The following is a 17953-nucleotide window of genomic DNA, read 5'->3' on the forward strand; positions in this document are numbered from 1 at the left end:
ACTCATATTTAGAAGGTTTAATAAATTTGTTAAAGTCGGATAGATCCTAAACTAGAGCGTAAGTCTTGAGTTCTTACTCATGTTTTTTCTATTATGCCAAGGTAATATTTACTCATCTTTAGTCAGTATCATGGGCTTCCCTGGTGGCTCAGCTGGTAAAGAGTCTGCCTGTAATGCAGGAGACCCAGGTTTAATCCCTGGGTTGGGAAGATTCCCTGGAGAAGGAAATGGCAACCCACTCCAGTATTCTTGCCTGGAAAATCCCATGGAGTGGATCCTGGCAGTCAGTTCTCCAGGCCAGAATACTGGAGTGGGTTGCCAGTCTCTTCTCCAGAGGATCTTCCCAACCCGAGGATCAAACCAGGGTCTCCTGCATTGCAGGCGGATTCTTTACCAGCTGAGAAAGCAGGTAAAGCCCAGAAAAGCAACAGAACCTATAAATGAATGCAGAGGAAACATTTACCTGCCTCTTTTTTTCTCCTTACATAGAGGGACGTGATTACCAGCTGTGAAGTTGACCTTATGAAAGACAGGGTGAGCTTAAATTTTGCCTGGAAACTGAGCAGTTATTGTTGTGTTACTAACTAGTACCATTTGAAACTATCGCCATAGTTCCAGCTATGGGATAAGAGCTAAGTGACAGAAGCAGGCCACTGCGAAGCACAGAAATTCCTGTCTGTAGCGCAAAAGGAAGTTAATAAATTTACTGGAGAGAATCAGTGAGCTCAGTCTGGGTCAAACATCTGGGCTCTTAACCCCCCCACTCTTCAGCTATCCTCTGTGGGGAAGCCAGCTGAGCCACAGAGAGATGGGGGGTGGGGGGTGGGGACAGGGGAACAGTGGGGTGGGGGGGCTGGTATCATTTGCAGCTGGTGACACCTCCTCCCTGCTCAGCCACCAAAAGATTAGAATTTATAGAACACTAACTGCCACATCCCTGGAGAAGGAAATGGCAACCTACTCCAGTATTCTTGCCTGGAAAGTCCCACGGACAGAGGGGCCTGGCAGGCTACAGTCCACAGAGTCGCAAAGAGTCGGACACAACTGAGCAACTGAGCGCAACTGCCTCACACAACTCTGTATGCACACGTTAAATGAGACACCTTCTCTCACCCTCAGAACCTTAAATATGGTTGGGAAGAAATGATTAACAGCAAACACAACAGTAGAGGAATAAGGGCTAAGCTTTGTGAAACAAGCTAGGAATATGACTGTGGCTTTTTTTTTTTACCTGCCATTGCAAAGCCCCTTGCAATGGAAACCATCAAGTTTGAGTCCCTTCTGTGTTTTGGAAGTCACAACCATTAGAGACATTTCTGAATTTTCACCTTAACCTAGTATTCAGATCCTCTGTCCTGCTCTATATATTATTACTTGAACACTTCTTTGAACTTGTGAATAATATCCCAAACCACAAGCACACTTTTTTATGAATGTGTTTAGGCTGAACAAATCTAGGCAAAACAGAACATAAAGGAAAACCCATATTGTGCCTGTAAGTATTATGTATTACCAAGCTGTGATTTTAAAATAATATGAGCAATTTATTATGCCAAATTCTAATTCATATTTATCTATACAGGTCAAATACTAGATACCATTTTGCCTTCAGGTTTTTAATTAGGAATGTTTATGAGCAAGTCAAAGGCCACTTGCTACATAAAATAAGATGCATGTTAGTCTGATCTCACTCAACCAGTTATAATGATATGTAATCTTTCTCATATCTTATGAATGAGTATTAAGAACTCAAAAAGAACTCCAGATGGCATTCAAAACCTTACATTTTATGCATCACCTAGTCTGCCTAATTGTGAAAATAGATAAATATTTAAAGCCAAAAATAGATCTTCCATGTAGTATGGGGTAAAGTTGTTTGCTTGAATAGTTAGACAATTTGAAATTCAAACCATAAGTAGCTTTATTAATCACATTATATATAACATTTTATGTCTATCATGTAAATATTTATTATGAAATACAAAGTTTTGGTAAGAGGAAAATTTACAAAGCAAAAATATGAAGAGAAAGTTTTCCTTTTCTTTAAAAATGTAATGGCTTAATTTGTTTAAAAGAAGGTAGATAAAGGAAACAGTGCAGAAAACACAAAAGAATGACTCAGCACATAATGAGAAAGCTAATCCATTTAAAGACAAAATTGCTAAATTTGTAGAATCATAAAATTCCAGAGCTTGGGAATACCAACTATCAATGAGAAGGAAAAAAAAAAGTCCAGAGACATTAAATAGCTTGTTCAAAGTCTTAACATAAAAATCTTAAGTTCTGAGATGCCTTCAAAATTCTGCTCTTCCTTCCAGTTCTGAGATGCTATGGCTAGTGATTCCAATTGCATTAAACAAAATGCAGACCTAATAATATTTATTTTGATGATCTTAGAGTAAGTTTTTGAGAAACAGTGCTCACCAATTCAAGTCAACCAGATTTCGTAGAAGCAGAAAAACAATGCATAACCAGAACATAATAATGTTTTGTTACTTTATTTCCTCAGTAATAATATATTTTCTCAAAGTATGAACAAACTCTCCTGATCACTCAGTTATTTTTATTTGTATCTTATAGGTTAAATGGATTGTGAAATCCACCCTTAAGAGAACATACAGTTACTTTTTAAATATTTCTGGACTTTTTGTGACATATATTGCTTATTTCAAATAAATCAAAACCCAAATTTCAGTATCTTTAGCCTTTCTGTAGCCATTTGCTTTATTACAAAAAAAAAAAAAAAAGAAGGCAAAAGGATATTTTGTCACACAAAGAACAATAACTTAACAAAACTACATTTATCTTAGTACAAGCATATAAAACTTTTGTGCCACTGAAAGTGACGATTTCTTAGAAGAGCTTTTATTTCCAGAAGAAACAAAAAGATGTGAAAGAAAATTTGGAAAACTTCTCTTGGACCAAGTTGCCTTTTATATTTTAATCTTGTGTGTAACAGTCATCACCCAAAATTGGGGAATTCAGAACCTTCTGACATTTTACTTACTTGCTTTTTATATTGCTTTTCATCCCTTGCAGAAAATTATACTTAAGTTCAAGTATATGATGGGAAGAATCTTATTTCAGAAAATGAGTCTTTACATGATAAAGCTTGAGAAAGCAGCATTTGATTTTCAAAACAGAAAGCAATTTCCATGGCATATTTAGGTTAACCTCGAAATTCCTTCCACACTGTCAGCTGCCTCGAAAATGGATGCTGAAGGTAATCCCCCAGTGAAAGCTACACCTTTAAGAGACTTCACATTCATTTCAAATGCTCTGGTACTTTCATCCATTCCCAGAGATATTCAAGAAGAGTATCACTCAATTAGTGTTTTTTAATATTGGTAGGAGTTCTAAATTTTGATAATGTCTATTTTCTGTTTTTCTTTAAATATATATTTGTTCGTTCTATTCTCTGTGACACAGAATGACTGCAGGACATATTACTTAAGTGTGACTAACAAGGTCACAAGATTTGTTTTCATTCAGGGGGAGAAATTTACCTGACTGCTCAGTTTTTGTTCCCTACTCCAGTTACCTAGGCATTTAATACACAGTTTTTGAATGGATGACTAGATTACAACTCTGAGCAACATGCTTTGAAAATCCAGCTTTTAGAGCACCAGTGAGTAAATGTTACAGTCAGACTCTAGCACTCTCCTCAGGTTTTGAGGAACAAACAACATACCGGTTCCTATATGAGGCTTTTGTGGCCTTTTCCTGAAATATTGTCTTTTAATCATTTATATACCATTCATTTCCTAAGAAAAACTTTAGAGAGACTGCTGTAAATACAGCATGTGTACTACCCAGATAGGAATTCTAGTCAATGGAAACTTATGAAGTATTATTTAACAATACCAGTAAGTTAAATACTTCTTTTATTCTCAGTTGCAGCTAGTAACTATTACAAGTAGTAAGGGTTTTTTAAGACCCATTCAGAACTAAAACAACAATATGGAACTCTTCAAATGCATAGAAACATTCCACCATTCCAAGGGAGTAGAGGTTTGCGTGAAAACTTCAAGAACTGTGCTTTCAACTTCTAGCAAATTTTCAGATCGGTAGAGGAATTAAATCAGGATATAACTAACAGGGGACTTCCCAGGTGGCTCATGGCAATCCACTCCAGTATTCTTGCCTGGAGAATCCCATGGAAAGGGGAGCCTAGCAGTCTATAGTCCATAGGGTCACAAAGAGTCAGACATGACTAAAGCGACCAAGCGCACACACACACACACGTAACTAATAGGAATTGTCCCACAAATTATTGCAGAATCCCTGCTTAGTCAGATTGTTTTCTTCTTAATGTTCTGTATAAATTAGCATATTCCATTATCTGAAGATAGGCAACCCCATCTTGTAATGACAGAGAGGACTCCCTTTGAATTCCTTGTATCTTCAGCATCTAAACCATTGATCAATTCAAGGAAAAAGTCAACTGGCCCATTAAGTGAGATAAAGTTATGTGAATCTTATAGATTTTTTTGTTTCTCACTTGTCATAAAAGTCTTGCGTTTTTTATTTCTGAAAGTTCTTGCTTGCGCTGAGAATATAATAGGAAATTCACCATATATGCAGTTTTATACTTCCTTTTTCAATCTTTGGACGGAATGATGCTAAAGCTGAAACTCCAGTACTTCGGCCACCTCATGCGAAGAGTTGACTCATTGGAAAAGACTCTGATGCTGGGAGGGATTGGGGGCAGGAGGAGAAGGGGACGACAGAGGATGAGATGGCTGGATGGCATCACTGACTCGATGGACATGAATCTGAGTGAACTCCGGGAGTTGGTGATGGACAGGGAGGCCTGGCGTGCTGCGATTCATGGGGTCGCAAAGAGTCGGACATGACTGAGCGACTGATCTGATCTTGCAATTCAGAAACATGAATCACAGTCAGACTGAATTCTAAAATCCATGGGAAGGGGAACCCAGGGCTTATTTTCTAGAGAAAGGCTACATATTACAAGAAAAAGAATAAAGAAACCAGTATCCTCCTCATTGATGACCACAACATTTTTGATTCTAGAATTTATATCATAGTCAGTCTGCATAGGAAGTATGAGTTTTGCTGAATTAAGAATGGGTACAAAGTATCTTTCTACTCTCAGTCAAAAGTTAAAAAGTAATAGGACAAGATTTAAATCAGTTGGGTGTCACATTTGGCCATTTTGGAGACACAATTCAAAAAACATCATGGCAGCCCCTGAAGGGCCCTTTCATAGTGTCTCAGATGGTATAGAATCTGCCTGTGATGCAGGAGACCCAGGTTTGATCCCTGGGTCAGGAAGATCCCCCGCTGAGGGGAATGGCAACCCGCTCCAATATTCTTGCCTGGAGAATTCCATGGACAGTGGAGCCTGGTGGGTTACAGTCCATGGGGTTGCAAACAGTCAGACACAGCTGAGCAACTAACACTTTCCACTTCAGGAGACCACAGGGAAGAAGAGAAAAAAAGGGAGAAAAAAAGCCATTGCTCTATGAGAACTTCACTCAGCCAAATGAACAAACTCTGTTCTTCCACTCTGGTTTTCTCTCATTTTAGTCCCAACCAATTTAGCTATCATCCTAGGCTTGTGACTACTGCTGGAGACTTAAGAAAAATATACCCTTTGATTCATTTTGATATTTGGCAAAACTAATACAATTATGTAAAGTTTAAAATAAAATTTAAAAAAAAATGTTACTGTATAAAAAAACAAAAACAAAAAGAAAAATATACCCTTTGATACCTAGAATTAGGCTTGGTAATAAAATCTTGACTTGCAGACAAAATAAAGTGCTTCCATTACTCCTGTGTAAACCATAGTGTAGTTTGGTCTCCATGTAAGACTACAAGAATTTCTTTCATCGCGGGGAAAGATAAAAGAACAGCACTCTGCATGATTAAATTCTCATTAAACTCAACGGATGTTTGACTTGGAAGTAAGAGTAAGGTGAAGTTCCAAGTTGATACAATTTACTGCTTTTATTACAGTTTTGACCACAGGGACTGATTCGGGTCACCCAGTTTCTTTTCCTTGTTACAACTGCTTGACCAATTATCAATGGAATTGAAATTTAAGAGTCTCATATGCTTCTGCAAAATCCAATGATGGGTTGTACAGCTTTGACCTTCTTAAATGTCCCTTGATTTGATTTGATATCTATTCCTACAGAAAAAATATGCTGCTTTGGCTGATCAAAATATTAACCTTTCAAAATCTCCGTGGCTATCATAGCTTAGGAGATCATAATTCTTATGGGGAGATGTGCATGGAATAAATACCAGCTGAATCCATATTTATACTAAGCCAATTAGCATTACATCATCATGGCAGAAATATCTAGAACATTACCTCATATCAAAGAGATCTTCTGGGATGTTAAAATAGATCATGAAAAATCTGAGATTTCTTTTTCATGTAAATGTTAAGTTCTCAATTACGTATTCATCAAGCAAAGTTTTTTTAGAGCCCAGATAGAAGCCAATATAGTATGCAAATGTTTTAAATAAAGTCATTTTCATGCATTTCATCCTTCAAGAGGAAAATCAGTGATGGGGCTCTTGAAAGTATTTCTAAATGGGATGATAGATTTGACTTTTAGAAAATAATCTGACCTGAAGCTCTAGGACCCCAAAACAATCAGACTACCAAACACAACACACACACACACACAATATGGTCAAAATCAAGTTAAAGTGAGCAGCAGGAGCTTAATTTTATGACATGAATAAAGCATCAAAAAAGAGGTTATATGTAACCAATTCTCACCTATTTGAAGACTTAGAAAATAGGAGGGCTACAGAGGACGACAGAGTTAAGAGATCGGTGGTAGAATGTGGGTTCGGTGTTCAATGATTGTGGGTATAAATCTTGAGTCTTTTTAGAACTGATTAGCCTAGGACCCTGTTTCTCCCCTTATGTCATTGAAACCGTGTCACCAGCACCCAAAGGACTACCAAGAATATCCACAACTGTCACCCCCATTGGCCAGATTCTAAAGATGCCCCTACCTGAAAATGCTAGGCCTTTTTTCCCCAAAGAAAGAGGTGCTTTTAATTTACTGTTTATATGTAACAAATTGGAAAACTTCAAATGTTGTCAATGAAATCTCTTAGAAACCAATGCAAATATACTTGCTGTGAACCCAGTGCTAGGGAACTATATCCTACCTTCCGTATATCATCTACCTTGGCCCTTTACTTTCTGCCTAGAGACCTTTCAAAAGAAGAAATTTAGATTGACTCCAAGTTGTGTATTTTAGGACTTGCAAAAAAAAAAAAACCTTTGCTGGACTAAGATGATCACAGGGAAAACATGAGAAAGGAAAGGAAGAAAGGAAGGTGCTAACAGACCCTGAGCATCCTTCACCAGAGCCCCTGAAACACAAGTCCATAGTCAGGTGGTCAGTGCCCTGGATGACTGTTCATACAGATGTTAAGAACACTGTTCTGTGGCGACACAGACAAGCAGCCCATTCAGCGATTATGAAGTATTTCCTCCCAAATGTATATAAATGATATTTCCAGAGCATTCCATAACTGTCATTCATATATTAATAGGAAGTCTAATACATATCACTTTATTTTACACTCAGCATTTGCCAAAACTGAAAAGTCAAATAAAATTTTTCTCAGAATGAGTAACCAAACGATATTTTTGTCCAAGCCAAATAACAAAGTGAGTATGAGAAGTCATATTGATGGCCACTCCCACACAAGCCAAGTGAAATACAAAACAACATTTTTTAAAAACTCATTTTTAATTATTTGGACCTTTCAAAAACAATGCGGTATATTGCCATGAATAATATACATTATTTTCTTGTTGAAACACAATATGTATAAAATTAAGATGTATTTGAAAGTTTAGGCAAAGGGTTGGAGTCTGATATGTATTTAGAAGAATGGGAAAAACAATTTTATACATATATAATATATATGTTATATGTTCCCAACCCAGGGACTGAACCCAGGTCTCCTGCACTGCAGGCAGATTCTTTACTACCTGCTTCCCTGGTGGCTCAGACAGTAAAGAATCTCCCTGCAATGCGTGAGACCCAGGTTCGATCCCTGGGTCAGGAAGATCCCCTGGAGAAGGAAATGGCAACCCATTCCAGTATTCTTGCCTGGGAAATCCCATGGACAGAAGAGTCAGCAGGCTACAGTCCATGGGGTCAGAAAGAGTCAGACATAACTGAAGCAACTTAGCATACACATTGCTATTATTCAGAGTTCATTGTAGCCACTTGGAAAAAATGGAAAAACTATGTGTTCATACACCATTAGGTTAAGTGGATATTGCTATAAAATCATTATACATCATGTGGGTTGAATTTTAAATCAATTTACTAGAGAAATACACTTACTTGAAAACATTAATAGTTAATAGCAAATGCAGCCAACAATGAAAACTATTATATGGAATTACCTACCTCTGCCCACATCCTTACAAGCATGTACACTCTGTTTGGTGTTGAGTGTAGTGAAAAGATTAATATATGCTGACTTCCAAAAACCAATGAAGGAAATGATTGTCAATTCAAAGGGTGAAATTTCAATAGTGAAATCTTAATAACATGTTTCTAATAGCCTTTGCCCTTGCTTGGGATTTGTTTTATTGGTAATAAAAAGTTTATCCAAATTATATATATTTCAGTACTTCAACCCATGGTCTGTTTTCTGCAAAGCCAGCTTATCTTACTGGACTCAGTTTTAGCAACACTTTGTCTGGAGAGCTTCCCTTGGCTACCCAGCCATGAGGCTCTCTCACTCTCTTCCCTCTACCCTTGACTCCAGATTTCTATCAATTCACCTTTCATAAAATCTCTTGCATCTTCTCTTTCCTTTTCCTCTGCATTATCATTTCCCAAAGTCACGCTGCCTTCTCTACTGAACTTTATTCAGTTGTTTCTTAACTTTATTCAGTGTGTCTCCTGGTGTCTTTCCTGAATAAAATGGCCAAATAGATCTAAGAAGAGCCTTTTATCAGGTAATTCCACTTTCAAAATGTTCAACGACTACCTATTGCTAGGATGACTTGTAACAGACAAATTTTCCAACCGTGAAAGAGGATGTCATTAATGGGCTTAAACCAGGGTGACACAGGCAAACCAGAACTTACAGAAAATCAACCCAGTGCCAACTCAGTGCTTCTCAAACTTTCTCATACAAATATTCCTAAGGGTGGGATCAAACTCTCAAGGTCAAATTTCTTTTAAATTTACACATTTAAAATTCTTAAAATACTAACATTGTAGTATATATTCATGTTTGTTTTAATATAAACATAATGTTTTAAGTCCCAACAATCCTTTTACATGAGCAAAAGTGCAAAACATCTTACCCAAAATCCTGGCATACAACTGACCTCAAAGAAGACTTACTATCACGGCACAACTTCTAACATCCCTCTGTGGCATAGTCTTTGAGAAGGCTGTGTACTGAAACACGGAGAACACCATTCACAAAGATTAAGTGAATGATACTCCCTGGAATGAGCTGAGTCATTCATCCTTAAGTGAATTCACTGTTCCACCCATAAAAGTTTTCCATATGGTCTCTTTAGAATACCATTTCCATGTCAACAATAATAAATTTGGGTTGGTCAAAAAGTCCATTTGGGAACTTGTTATGGAAAAACCCAAATAAGCTTTTTGGAACCCAATAAAATACAAGATAATCAGTTAAAGTTGAATATCAGAAAAGCATAGAATGGCTTTCGGTATGTCCCATGCAATATTTGGATTAAAGTTAACTAGATGTTGGTATTTTTATTTGCTTTACATCTGGCAACTCTAACTATAAAGTCATTCCTGACCACCCTCTCCACAAACCCAGGACTTGGAGGTTCTTCTGAATTTCTAGTACGATTCATCTGTACCTCTATTTGACACTTACCTTATTTTGCATGTGTTTCTGTCGCTTTTTAGCTTCCCTGGTGGCTCAGATGGTAAAGAATATACCTGCAGTGAAGGAGACCAGGGTTAGATCCCTGGGTTGGGAAGATCCTCTGGAAAAGGGCATGGCAACCCACTCCAGTATTCTTGCCTAGAGAATTCCATGGACAGAGGAGCCTGGTGGGCTACAGTCCATGGGGTCACAAAAAGTCAGATACAACTGAGCGACTAACATGGTTCAGTTTCACACTATCGCTTTTTACATCTGTATACTTCACTTCCCTGACTTGAAAGCTCCTTAAGAATGAGGACACATATATCATATCTCTTTGTAATTCCATAATGCCTCACAGAAACTGTTGACCATGGATAGTGACCATAAATACTTTTTAATTGAGAGACATTCAAAATCAATGAGCAAAATACCCAACAGTGATTCACAAAGCAACTGCTTTCTGTTCCATTCAGGACTATGCTGTAAATTAGTTTATAAATGAGTAAGATGCAACATTTGCCTTTAAAGAGCTTAGTTTAATAAACAAAAAGTACACATCAAAAACTAGTAATGAAGGAGTCTTGTTGTTCAGTTGCTAAGTCATCTCCGACTCTGTAACCCCATGGACTATAGCCCACCAGGTTCCTCTGTCCATGGGATTCTCCAGGCAAAGATACTGGAGTGGGTTGCCATTTCCTCCTTGACGGGATATCTCTGACCCGGGGATCAAACCCAGTGTCTTTTATGTCTCCTGCACTGGCAGGCAGGTTATTTACCACTAGCACCACCTGGAAAGCCCAGAGTTTGCTCTAATTATGTCCATTGAGTCAGAGATGCTATCTAACCATCTCATTCATTCTATACCATCCCATTCTCCTCCTGCCTCCAATCTTTCCCAGCGTCAGAGTCTTTTCCAGTGAGTTGGTTCTTTGCATCAGGTGGCCAAAGTACTGGGGCTTCAGCTTCAGCATCAGTCCTTCCAGTGAAGGAGCAGTATATAATCAAGTAGAGCAATATAATAAAGATTAGGTATTACAGCCTACTAAGAACAAGAGGAAATGACAACCCACTCCAGTGTTCTTGCCTGGAAAATCCCATGGATGGAGGAGCCTGGTAGGCTGCAGTCCATGGGGTCGCGAAGAGTCGGACACGACTGAGCGACTTCACTTTCGCTTTTCACTTTCATGTGTTGGAGAAGGAAATGGCAACGCACTCCAGTGTTCTTGCCTGGAGAATCCCAGGGACGGGGGAGCCTGGTGGGCTGCCGTCTATGGGGTCGCACAGAATCGGACACGACTGAAGTGACTTAGCAGTAGCAGCAAGAACAATAGGAGATCAATGTGGATAGCAGCCCTAAGAGAGGGAAACAGTGAGGAGCGGGGATCTGAATGGAGATTCAGATCTTGGGAAGGATGTAGATGAGAGGAGAGGATTAGAAAGGGCAGTGCCACCTAGGGGAAAGTGTGGGTAGTGCAACAAGGGAGGAAGAGACCCATCTTCACAGGCTGCCTTTGCTACCTTGCAACTCAGCCGGTAAAGAACCTGCCTGCAGTGCAGGAGACCCGGGTTCGACCCCTGGGTTGGGAAGATCCCCTGGAGAAGGAAATGGCAACCCACTCCAGTATCCTTGCCTGGAAAATCTCATGGACAGAGGAGCCTGGTGGGCTGCAGTCCATGGGGTCGCAAAGAGTCGGGCACGACTGAGCAATTAACATTTAATTACTTACTTACTTTGCTACCTGGCAACAATCAGAATTTCCTTGGGCTGTGGTTTCAACTGGCTTTAAGGGGTTGCCTAGGATTCGGAGCAACTATAGGAGTGAAAATCTACGCCATATCTACTGCTGCTGCTGCTGCTAAGTCGCGTCAGTCGTCAGTCAGGCTCCTCTGTCCCTGGGATTCTCCAGGCAAGAACACTGGAGTGGGTTGCCATTTCCTTCTCCAATGCATGAAAGTGAAAAGTGAAAGTGAAGTCGCTCAGTCATGTCTGACTCTTAGCGACCTCATGGACTGTAGCCTACGAGGCTCCTCCATCCATGGGATTTCCCAGGCAAGAGTACTGGAATGGAGTACCATTGCCTTCTCCATATCTACTGCTGGACAGAGTCAATCATGCCATGTAGAGTCACAGGCCCTGATTTTTAAAAATAACCAAGTGCACTGTCATGTGCAAAGCAGGTAGCTAGTGGGAACCTACTATCTACAGCAGGGAGCTCAGTTCGGTGCTCTGTGATGATCTAGATGGGGTGGGAGGGAGGTCCAAAAGGGCCGGGATATCTGAACAGACATAGCTGACTCACTTAAATTCACAGCAGAAACTAACAACATTGTAAAGCTACTATACCCCAGTGAAAAAGAGGGATGCTATTAAAGAAATCACACACAAGAAAGAAATCATCCACAGATATCAACTGGGGTTGTCCCTAGAGTACCTTAGAGTAGGAAAAACAGCGTTTCTATCAATCAGTTATACATTACACATGGGCGCCGAACGTGCAGGTTCCTGACAACATATACACCCATATCAAGCACAATTAGAGCAGTGAGTGACCTTACTGAAAATTAGTGAGCTGCATTTCCAAGAAACTAAGGACTGATGGTGAAGAGTATTTTCTTTTGCAGAAAATCTTTTTCTTCTACACCTTTAATCTATTACCGCTATAAGAAGGAAAGTCTTTTTTTTTTAATTGAAGTATAGTTGACTTACAATATTGTGTTAGTTTCAGCTGTACAACAAAGTGATTCCGTTATATTTTTTTCAGATTACTTTCCATTATAGGTTATTACAAGATATTGAATATTGTTTCCTGTGCCATACAGTAAAGCCTTGTTGCTTATCTATTTTATGTGTAGTAGTTTGTACCTGTTAATTCCATACTTATCATTTATCCCTGCCCCCAATTCCTCTCCATTTTGGTAACTGTAAGTTTGTTTTCTGTCTATGAGTCTGTTTCTGTTTTGGATATAGATTCATTTGTATTATTTTTTAGGTTCCACATAAAAGTGATATCATGTAATATTTGTGTTTCTCTGTTTGACTGACTTCACTTAGTTTGATATTCTCTAGGTCTATCTATGTTGCTGCAAATGGCAATATATCATTCTCTTATATATATATAATATATTATGGGAATAGTATATAATACATAAATATAGTTGATGGGAACTCGGGTTGTTTCTATGCCTTGGCTATTTGTTGCTATGAACTTTGGGGTGCGTGTATCTTTCCAATTTAGAGTTTTCATCTTTTCTGAATATATGCCCAGGAGAGGGATTGCTGGATCATATGGTAGTTCATTTCCTAGATTTTTTAAAGAAACTCCATACTGTTTTCCATAGTGGCTGCACTTATCCCCACCAACAGTGTAGGAGGGTTCCCTTTCCTATGAGACAAAATATCTTTTATTTTGCTTTTGGATTGTCCTTCCCTAATAAGGTTGATATCTTTAACATGTGTTTCTAATATGTGTTTAATTTTGCAAAGCATTTCAGATACCATATGGCATCCTCTTACTAAAAACCTTACAAGCTACAAAGCCTTGCTGTTTGGTTTTAATCTGTTCATGGAATTATACACATTGAACCACAGAATGTTCTTATGTGATATTGTGATTCACACTGAACATCCATGTGAAGATTGGCTTGAACCTTTATAAGGGACATACTTTTATTAACTAAATAGTCACATAAGACAAAGACACATGGTTTCAGCCTTCTAAAATTCCAGAGGCAATCAATAAAATCTCAGAGAATAGGTATTAGCAGAACTGTTTTGGTGCAAGGCAAATTGTGTTGCTTATTATAAGGAAATTAAATAGGGAAGGAGATTCTTTTAGACAGAGGCTCAGGATGTGTTAGGTTGCACCGTATGCAATATGGCAATATTTGACCTTTGTATGCTGTTCACAGGGCTTCCCTGGTGGCTCAGATGGTAAAGAATCTGCCTACAATGCAGGAGATCCAAGTTCGATCCCTGGTTTGGGGAGATCCCCTGGAGAAGGGAATGGCTACCCACTCCAGTATTCTTGCCTAGACAATTTTACAAGTAGCTAGAAACCTCTTGGCAATCTTAAGACCTTGATTTACTACATTTTCTCAAGACCACAACTTTGTCACTAGCCATATATGGCATCAGCCTCTGTGGTCCATTTCCTTTGAAAATTGATGGTAAGGTGGGTGGACAGTTGACTAAATGATCTCTTAGAACCTTCCCAACTTAAATTTGTGTATCTCTAAAGCATCCAGATATTGAATCTATTTTCTACTGGCTAACTGCAGATGCACCTGGCAATAATCCCCAAACAATCTTCTGTGAGTTCTCACCTTCCCAAGGTACTCCTCTCCCATGGGTTGCATAACCATCAGAAGACCCTGCCAAGAGGCACTAGCTCCCTGTGAGGTTCAATATGTTAGGACCTCACCATCTGTTTATATGTTCTCATAAGTTAGTGAACAAAGTCTCTCTATGATTCTTCTTTCATTTTCCTTAATTTATTATTCTTGAGAATTAAGAATCAACAAAGGTTAGAGAATCCCACCTCCTTATCCCCATCTGTTGTCTCAGTGATGGCCAATAGTGATAAGAGGCCCCCACGGTCACCTAGGCAGGAGGCTTCTTGAGGGGAAAAGGGAAAAATGAAATGGGAGTTGGGGGGGTGGGGTGAAGGAGGAAGGAGGTCCGAATCCCTGCAGCTGCTTGGCATCCAAACTGAGCGTGCAGAGAGGAAGGGAGATCCTTATCAGATCTCTGGTCCAGGTTTGTTTGTGGAAAGAGGGAGATAAATGAAAGTGCACTTGGGCATGAAGAGAAGGCAGCAGCACTGCTCCCTGGAGGATGTATTTGCTTAATAATTGTCCTGATGAGTTCTCTGCCTCTTCCCAAATGAATATGTGGCCATTCAGATTTAACAAAGCACACCTCCTGAAACTGACTTATATACAACAGACCTGCGCACACATGTATAGAATGAACCTATCTCTGTCCATTTTGTCTGTTTCTGTTTCCTCCATATCTTTTCTGTCTCTCCCTCCTACCTTGCTGGATCTCAATTCCTTCTACCTTCCTGTTTTTCTTTAGCTCCCTTCCCCTCACTTCTTATCTAACCTGCAGTAATTTGCCTTTTATGTCCTCTGTAATAAGAAATATGCACCCCAGAGTTCTGTTTCCATCGAATTTGTGAGAGAGAGTCCCTACCAACATTCATTCTACAGGAGGCTATAACAATCATTCAGGTGAAATGAAGCATTCAGAGGAAATTCAGGAAATGAGAGATACTAATCTTGAGCTGTTTGTTTCAGCCTACAAGGAAAAAATGAAGGAACTGTCCATGCTGTCCCTGATCTGCTCTTGCTTCTACCCGGAACCTCGCAACATCAACATCTACACTTACGATGGTGAGTTGCCTACAAAATGCCCCTGCTGGCTAGACCAGCTTAAAAAGCTTGGATGTGGTTGTTTCTCTTTCACAGCTCCTCATATAATGAAATCAATATTTTGTAGATCTTACTATTGACTTGCCGGATCTAGCTAATGGGTCTTATTGATTGCTATTTGCTGAAAACAATATGAGTTTGATGCTAATAACAGCACATTAATGTCTCTTAAGAAAGATGGCTGAGCTGTTATTAGCCATCTTATCCAGCATATCAATATCCACAATATGTTCAAAGCTTCTCTTTGCAAATAACATAATACACTAAGCTATAATTAGAGATCACCGTTTGCAAGAAAATGCTTTATAGTTAGAAAACTCAGGAAAGAAAATCAGCCACCAACAGTTTATGCTTTAATATAGTCTTTATGAGAGTTTCTCAGGTGGCGCTAGCACCAATGCAGGAGACATAAAAGACGCGGGTTTGATTCCTGGGTTGAGAAGATCCCCTGGAGAAGGACATGGCAACTCACTCCAGTATTATTGCCTGGAGTATTATTGCTCCTCTGTCCATAGGACTGGACAGAGGAGCCTTGTAGTCTATAGTCCATGGCATTGCAAAGAGTCGGACACGACAGAAACAACTTAGTACACATGGTCTTTATAAAATCCCCATATTTTCTGTATGCATCTCAACAACCTAATGTTCCAATAATAAAACTGACTTATGACTGAAGTCCAGATAAAGAGGGTAAATGATTGGCATAGCTGTGAACCTTATTTTGCAGTGAAAACCTTTTGGTTTGATTTATCCTTGTTCATTCTGCTTAGTTTGATGACCATCCTGGTTCTGCCACTATCTGCCTGACCTTGGGCAGGTAACTCAGATTCTTTGAGCCTTATTTAACTCTAGTATCTTCCTACCAGCATTTTGGTGGAGTTTAAATGGTTTAACGCAAGTTTGTGGCATTTAAATGGTTTCATGTTTAGCACAGAGCCTGTCTTCTTGTAAGCATTGAGAATGGTAGCTGTCATTATCAACAATACCATCTTCACTTGACGTGATGTATATGTGCTCAATGCACTCATGTCCCACTCTTTGCGACCCCATGGACCATAGCCCGTCAGGCTCCTCTGTCCATGGGATTTCCCAGGCAAGAGTACTGGAGTGGGCTGCCATTTCTTTCTCCAGGGGATCGTCCTGACCCAGGGATCAAACCCACGTCCCTTGCATCTCCTGCATTAGTAGACAAATTCTTTACCACTAGCACCACCTGGGAAGCCCATCTTCACTTATTTCTGTCCACTTATCTAAATGTTTGGTGCTGTTACATGTGTAGTAAAAATGAGGGATGTTTGGCTACCTGTTTGGCTCATGACAATTTTTTCTTTTCTGTGCGTGTAAGGAAATACATTATAGGTAAGGCAAAGGGATGTATGGCAGTTAACGGCTTCTATGCCTTTAAAACACTGCAGGACTCAAAGGAGTTTTTCTTCCAAACTGATTCTATCATGAATATGAATTAACTGTTTCACAAGGGAATGCCTTTCATGCACAAAAGTTTCAGTTTCCAACCAAAATTCTCATTAGCAGGCAGGCCCATGCTTACTTTGCGTAAGTCCATGCAGTCAGCAAATACACTGGACTGCTCTTCTGAGGCACTGATGTATCACCGTGTGTTGTCACTGGGGCTTCAGTGATGACTGTGGCTCAGGAAAGCCAATGACAAGCATGGCTAAGCCCTCTTCCAGGCACTCATGGCCTTGGAGAGGAGAACTACAGCATGCAGATAGCCAGCGAGTGGAGACCAGTGTGGTTAAGACAGAGGTTATACACATTTACTGGTAGGATACAGAAGATAGTGATGGTGTCTGCCTTCTTAGGGATTGGAGAGGGGGAAATGAAAATCAGAAGCTGTATATAAGCTGAGTCTTAGAAGTCAGAAAGACAGTTCACCATGGCTCATGCACTATTTCCTTAAAGAATTGGTAGAGAATTTCAAATTCCCAAAGTCTTTAACCTTGCCTTGTGTTTCTGTACTGGACAATATTTATTGTAGACAACATCACAACAAGCATTTACTGTAGACCAACATTATAATAAGAATTAATAATAATAAGAAGAATTGTTTACATTTATAAAGCCTGTGCTTTACATTTAGTATCCTTTAAAATCTTTTTGGAACTTGTTCACAATTAAATTTTTTTAACTGCTGTATTGAAGTAACATACAAAAGCCTGCACATATTTAATGTATGTAATTTGATTGATTTGGACAAGTATCCTTTATCTTTTAATTTCACCATGGTCTTGTGAGAAAGGTGCTTTTCATCTGCATCTTTTAGATGAGGAAAAGAAAATCTTCCCAGTATCACACGCCTAGTAAGAAGGGCTTACTAGTAGTAGTAGTAGTAGTAGTAGCAGTAGTAGTAGCAGTCGCTCAGTCATGTCTGACTCTTTGCGATTCCATGAACTGTAGCCTGCCAGGCTCCTCTGTCCATGGGATTCTCTAGGCAAGAGTACTGGAGAGGGTAGCCATTCCCTTCTCCAGAGGATCTTCCTGACCCAGGGATCGCTATATGGATGCAAATTCAGGCAGTTCTGATTTTGGAGTTTCTAATTCTATCCATTTAAAATCCCATCACTTTATCAAACAAGTGATTTTTGTTTGCTGCTGTTCTCTTGAAATCCTTTTCCAT

At 39.3% G+C, this 17953-nt stretch overlaps 1 protein-coding gene across 1 annotated transcript in view; it reads left to right on the forward strand.

Annotated features, from left to right (window-relative positions):
- STMN2 (stathmin 2) overlaps window positions 1-17953 on the forward strand; it is a 58251-nt gene that overhangs the window by 14543 nt on the left and 25755 nt on the right. The window contains exon 2 of the mRNA NM_001034622.3: window positions 15181-15276. Coding sequence (NP_001029794.1) covers window positions 15181-15276 — 96 coding nt within the window. The remainder of the gene's footprint in view (window positions 1-15180; window positions 15277-17953) is intronic.

The sequence above is a fragment of the Bos taurus genome, chromosome 14 (assembly GCF_002263795.3).
Source record: "Bos taurus isolate L1 Dominette 01449 registration number 42190680 breed Hereford chromosome 14, ARS-UCD2.0, whole genome shotgun sequence".
Lineage (NCBI taxonomy): Eukaryota > Metazoa > Chordata > Mammalia > Artiodactyla > Bovidae > Bos > Bos taurus.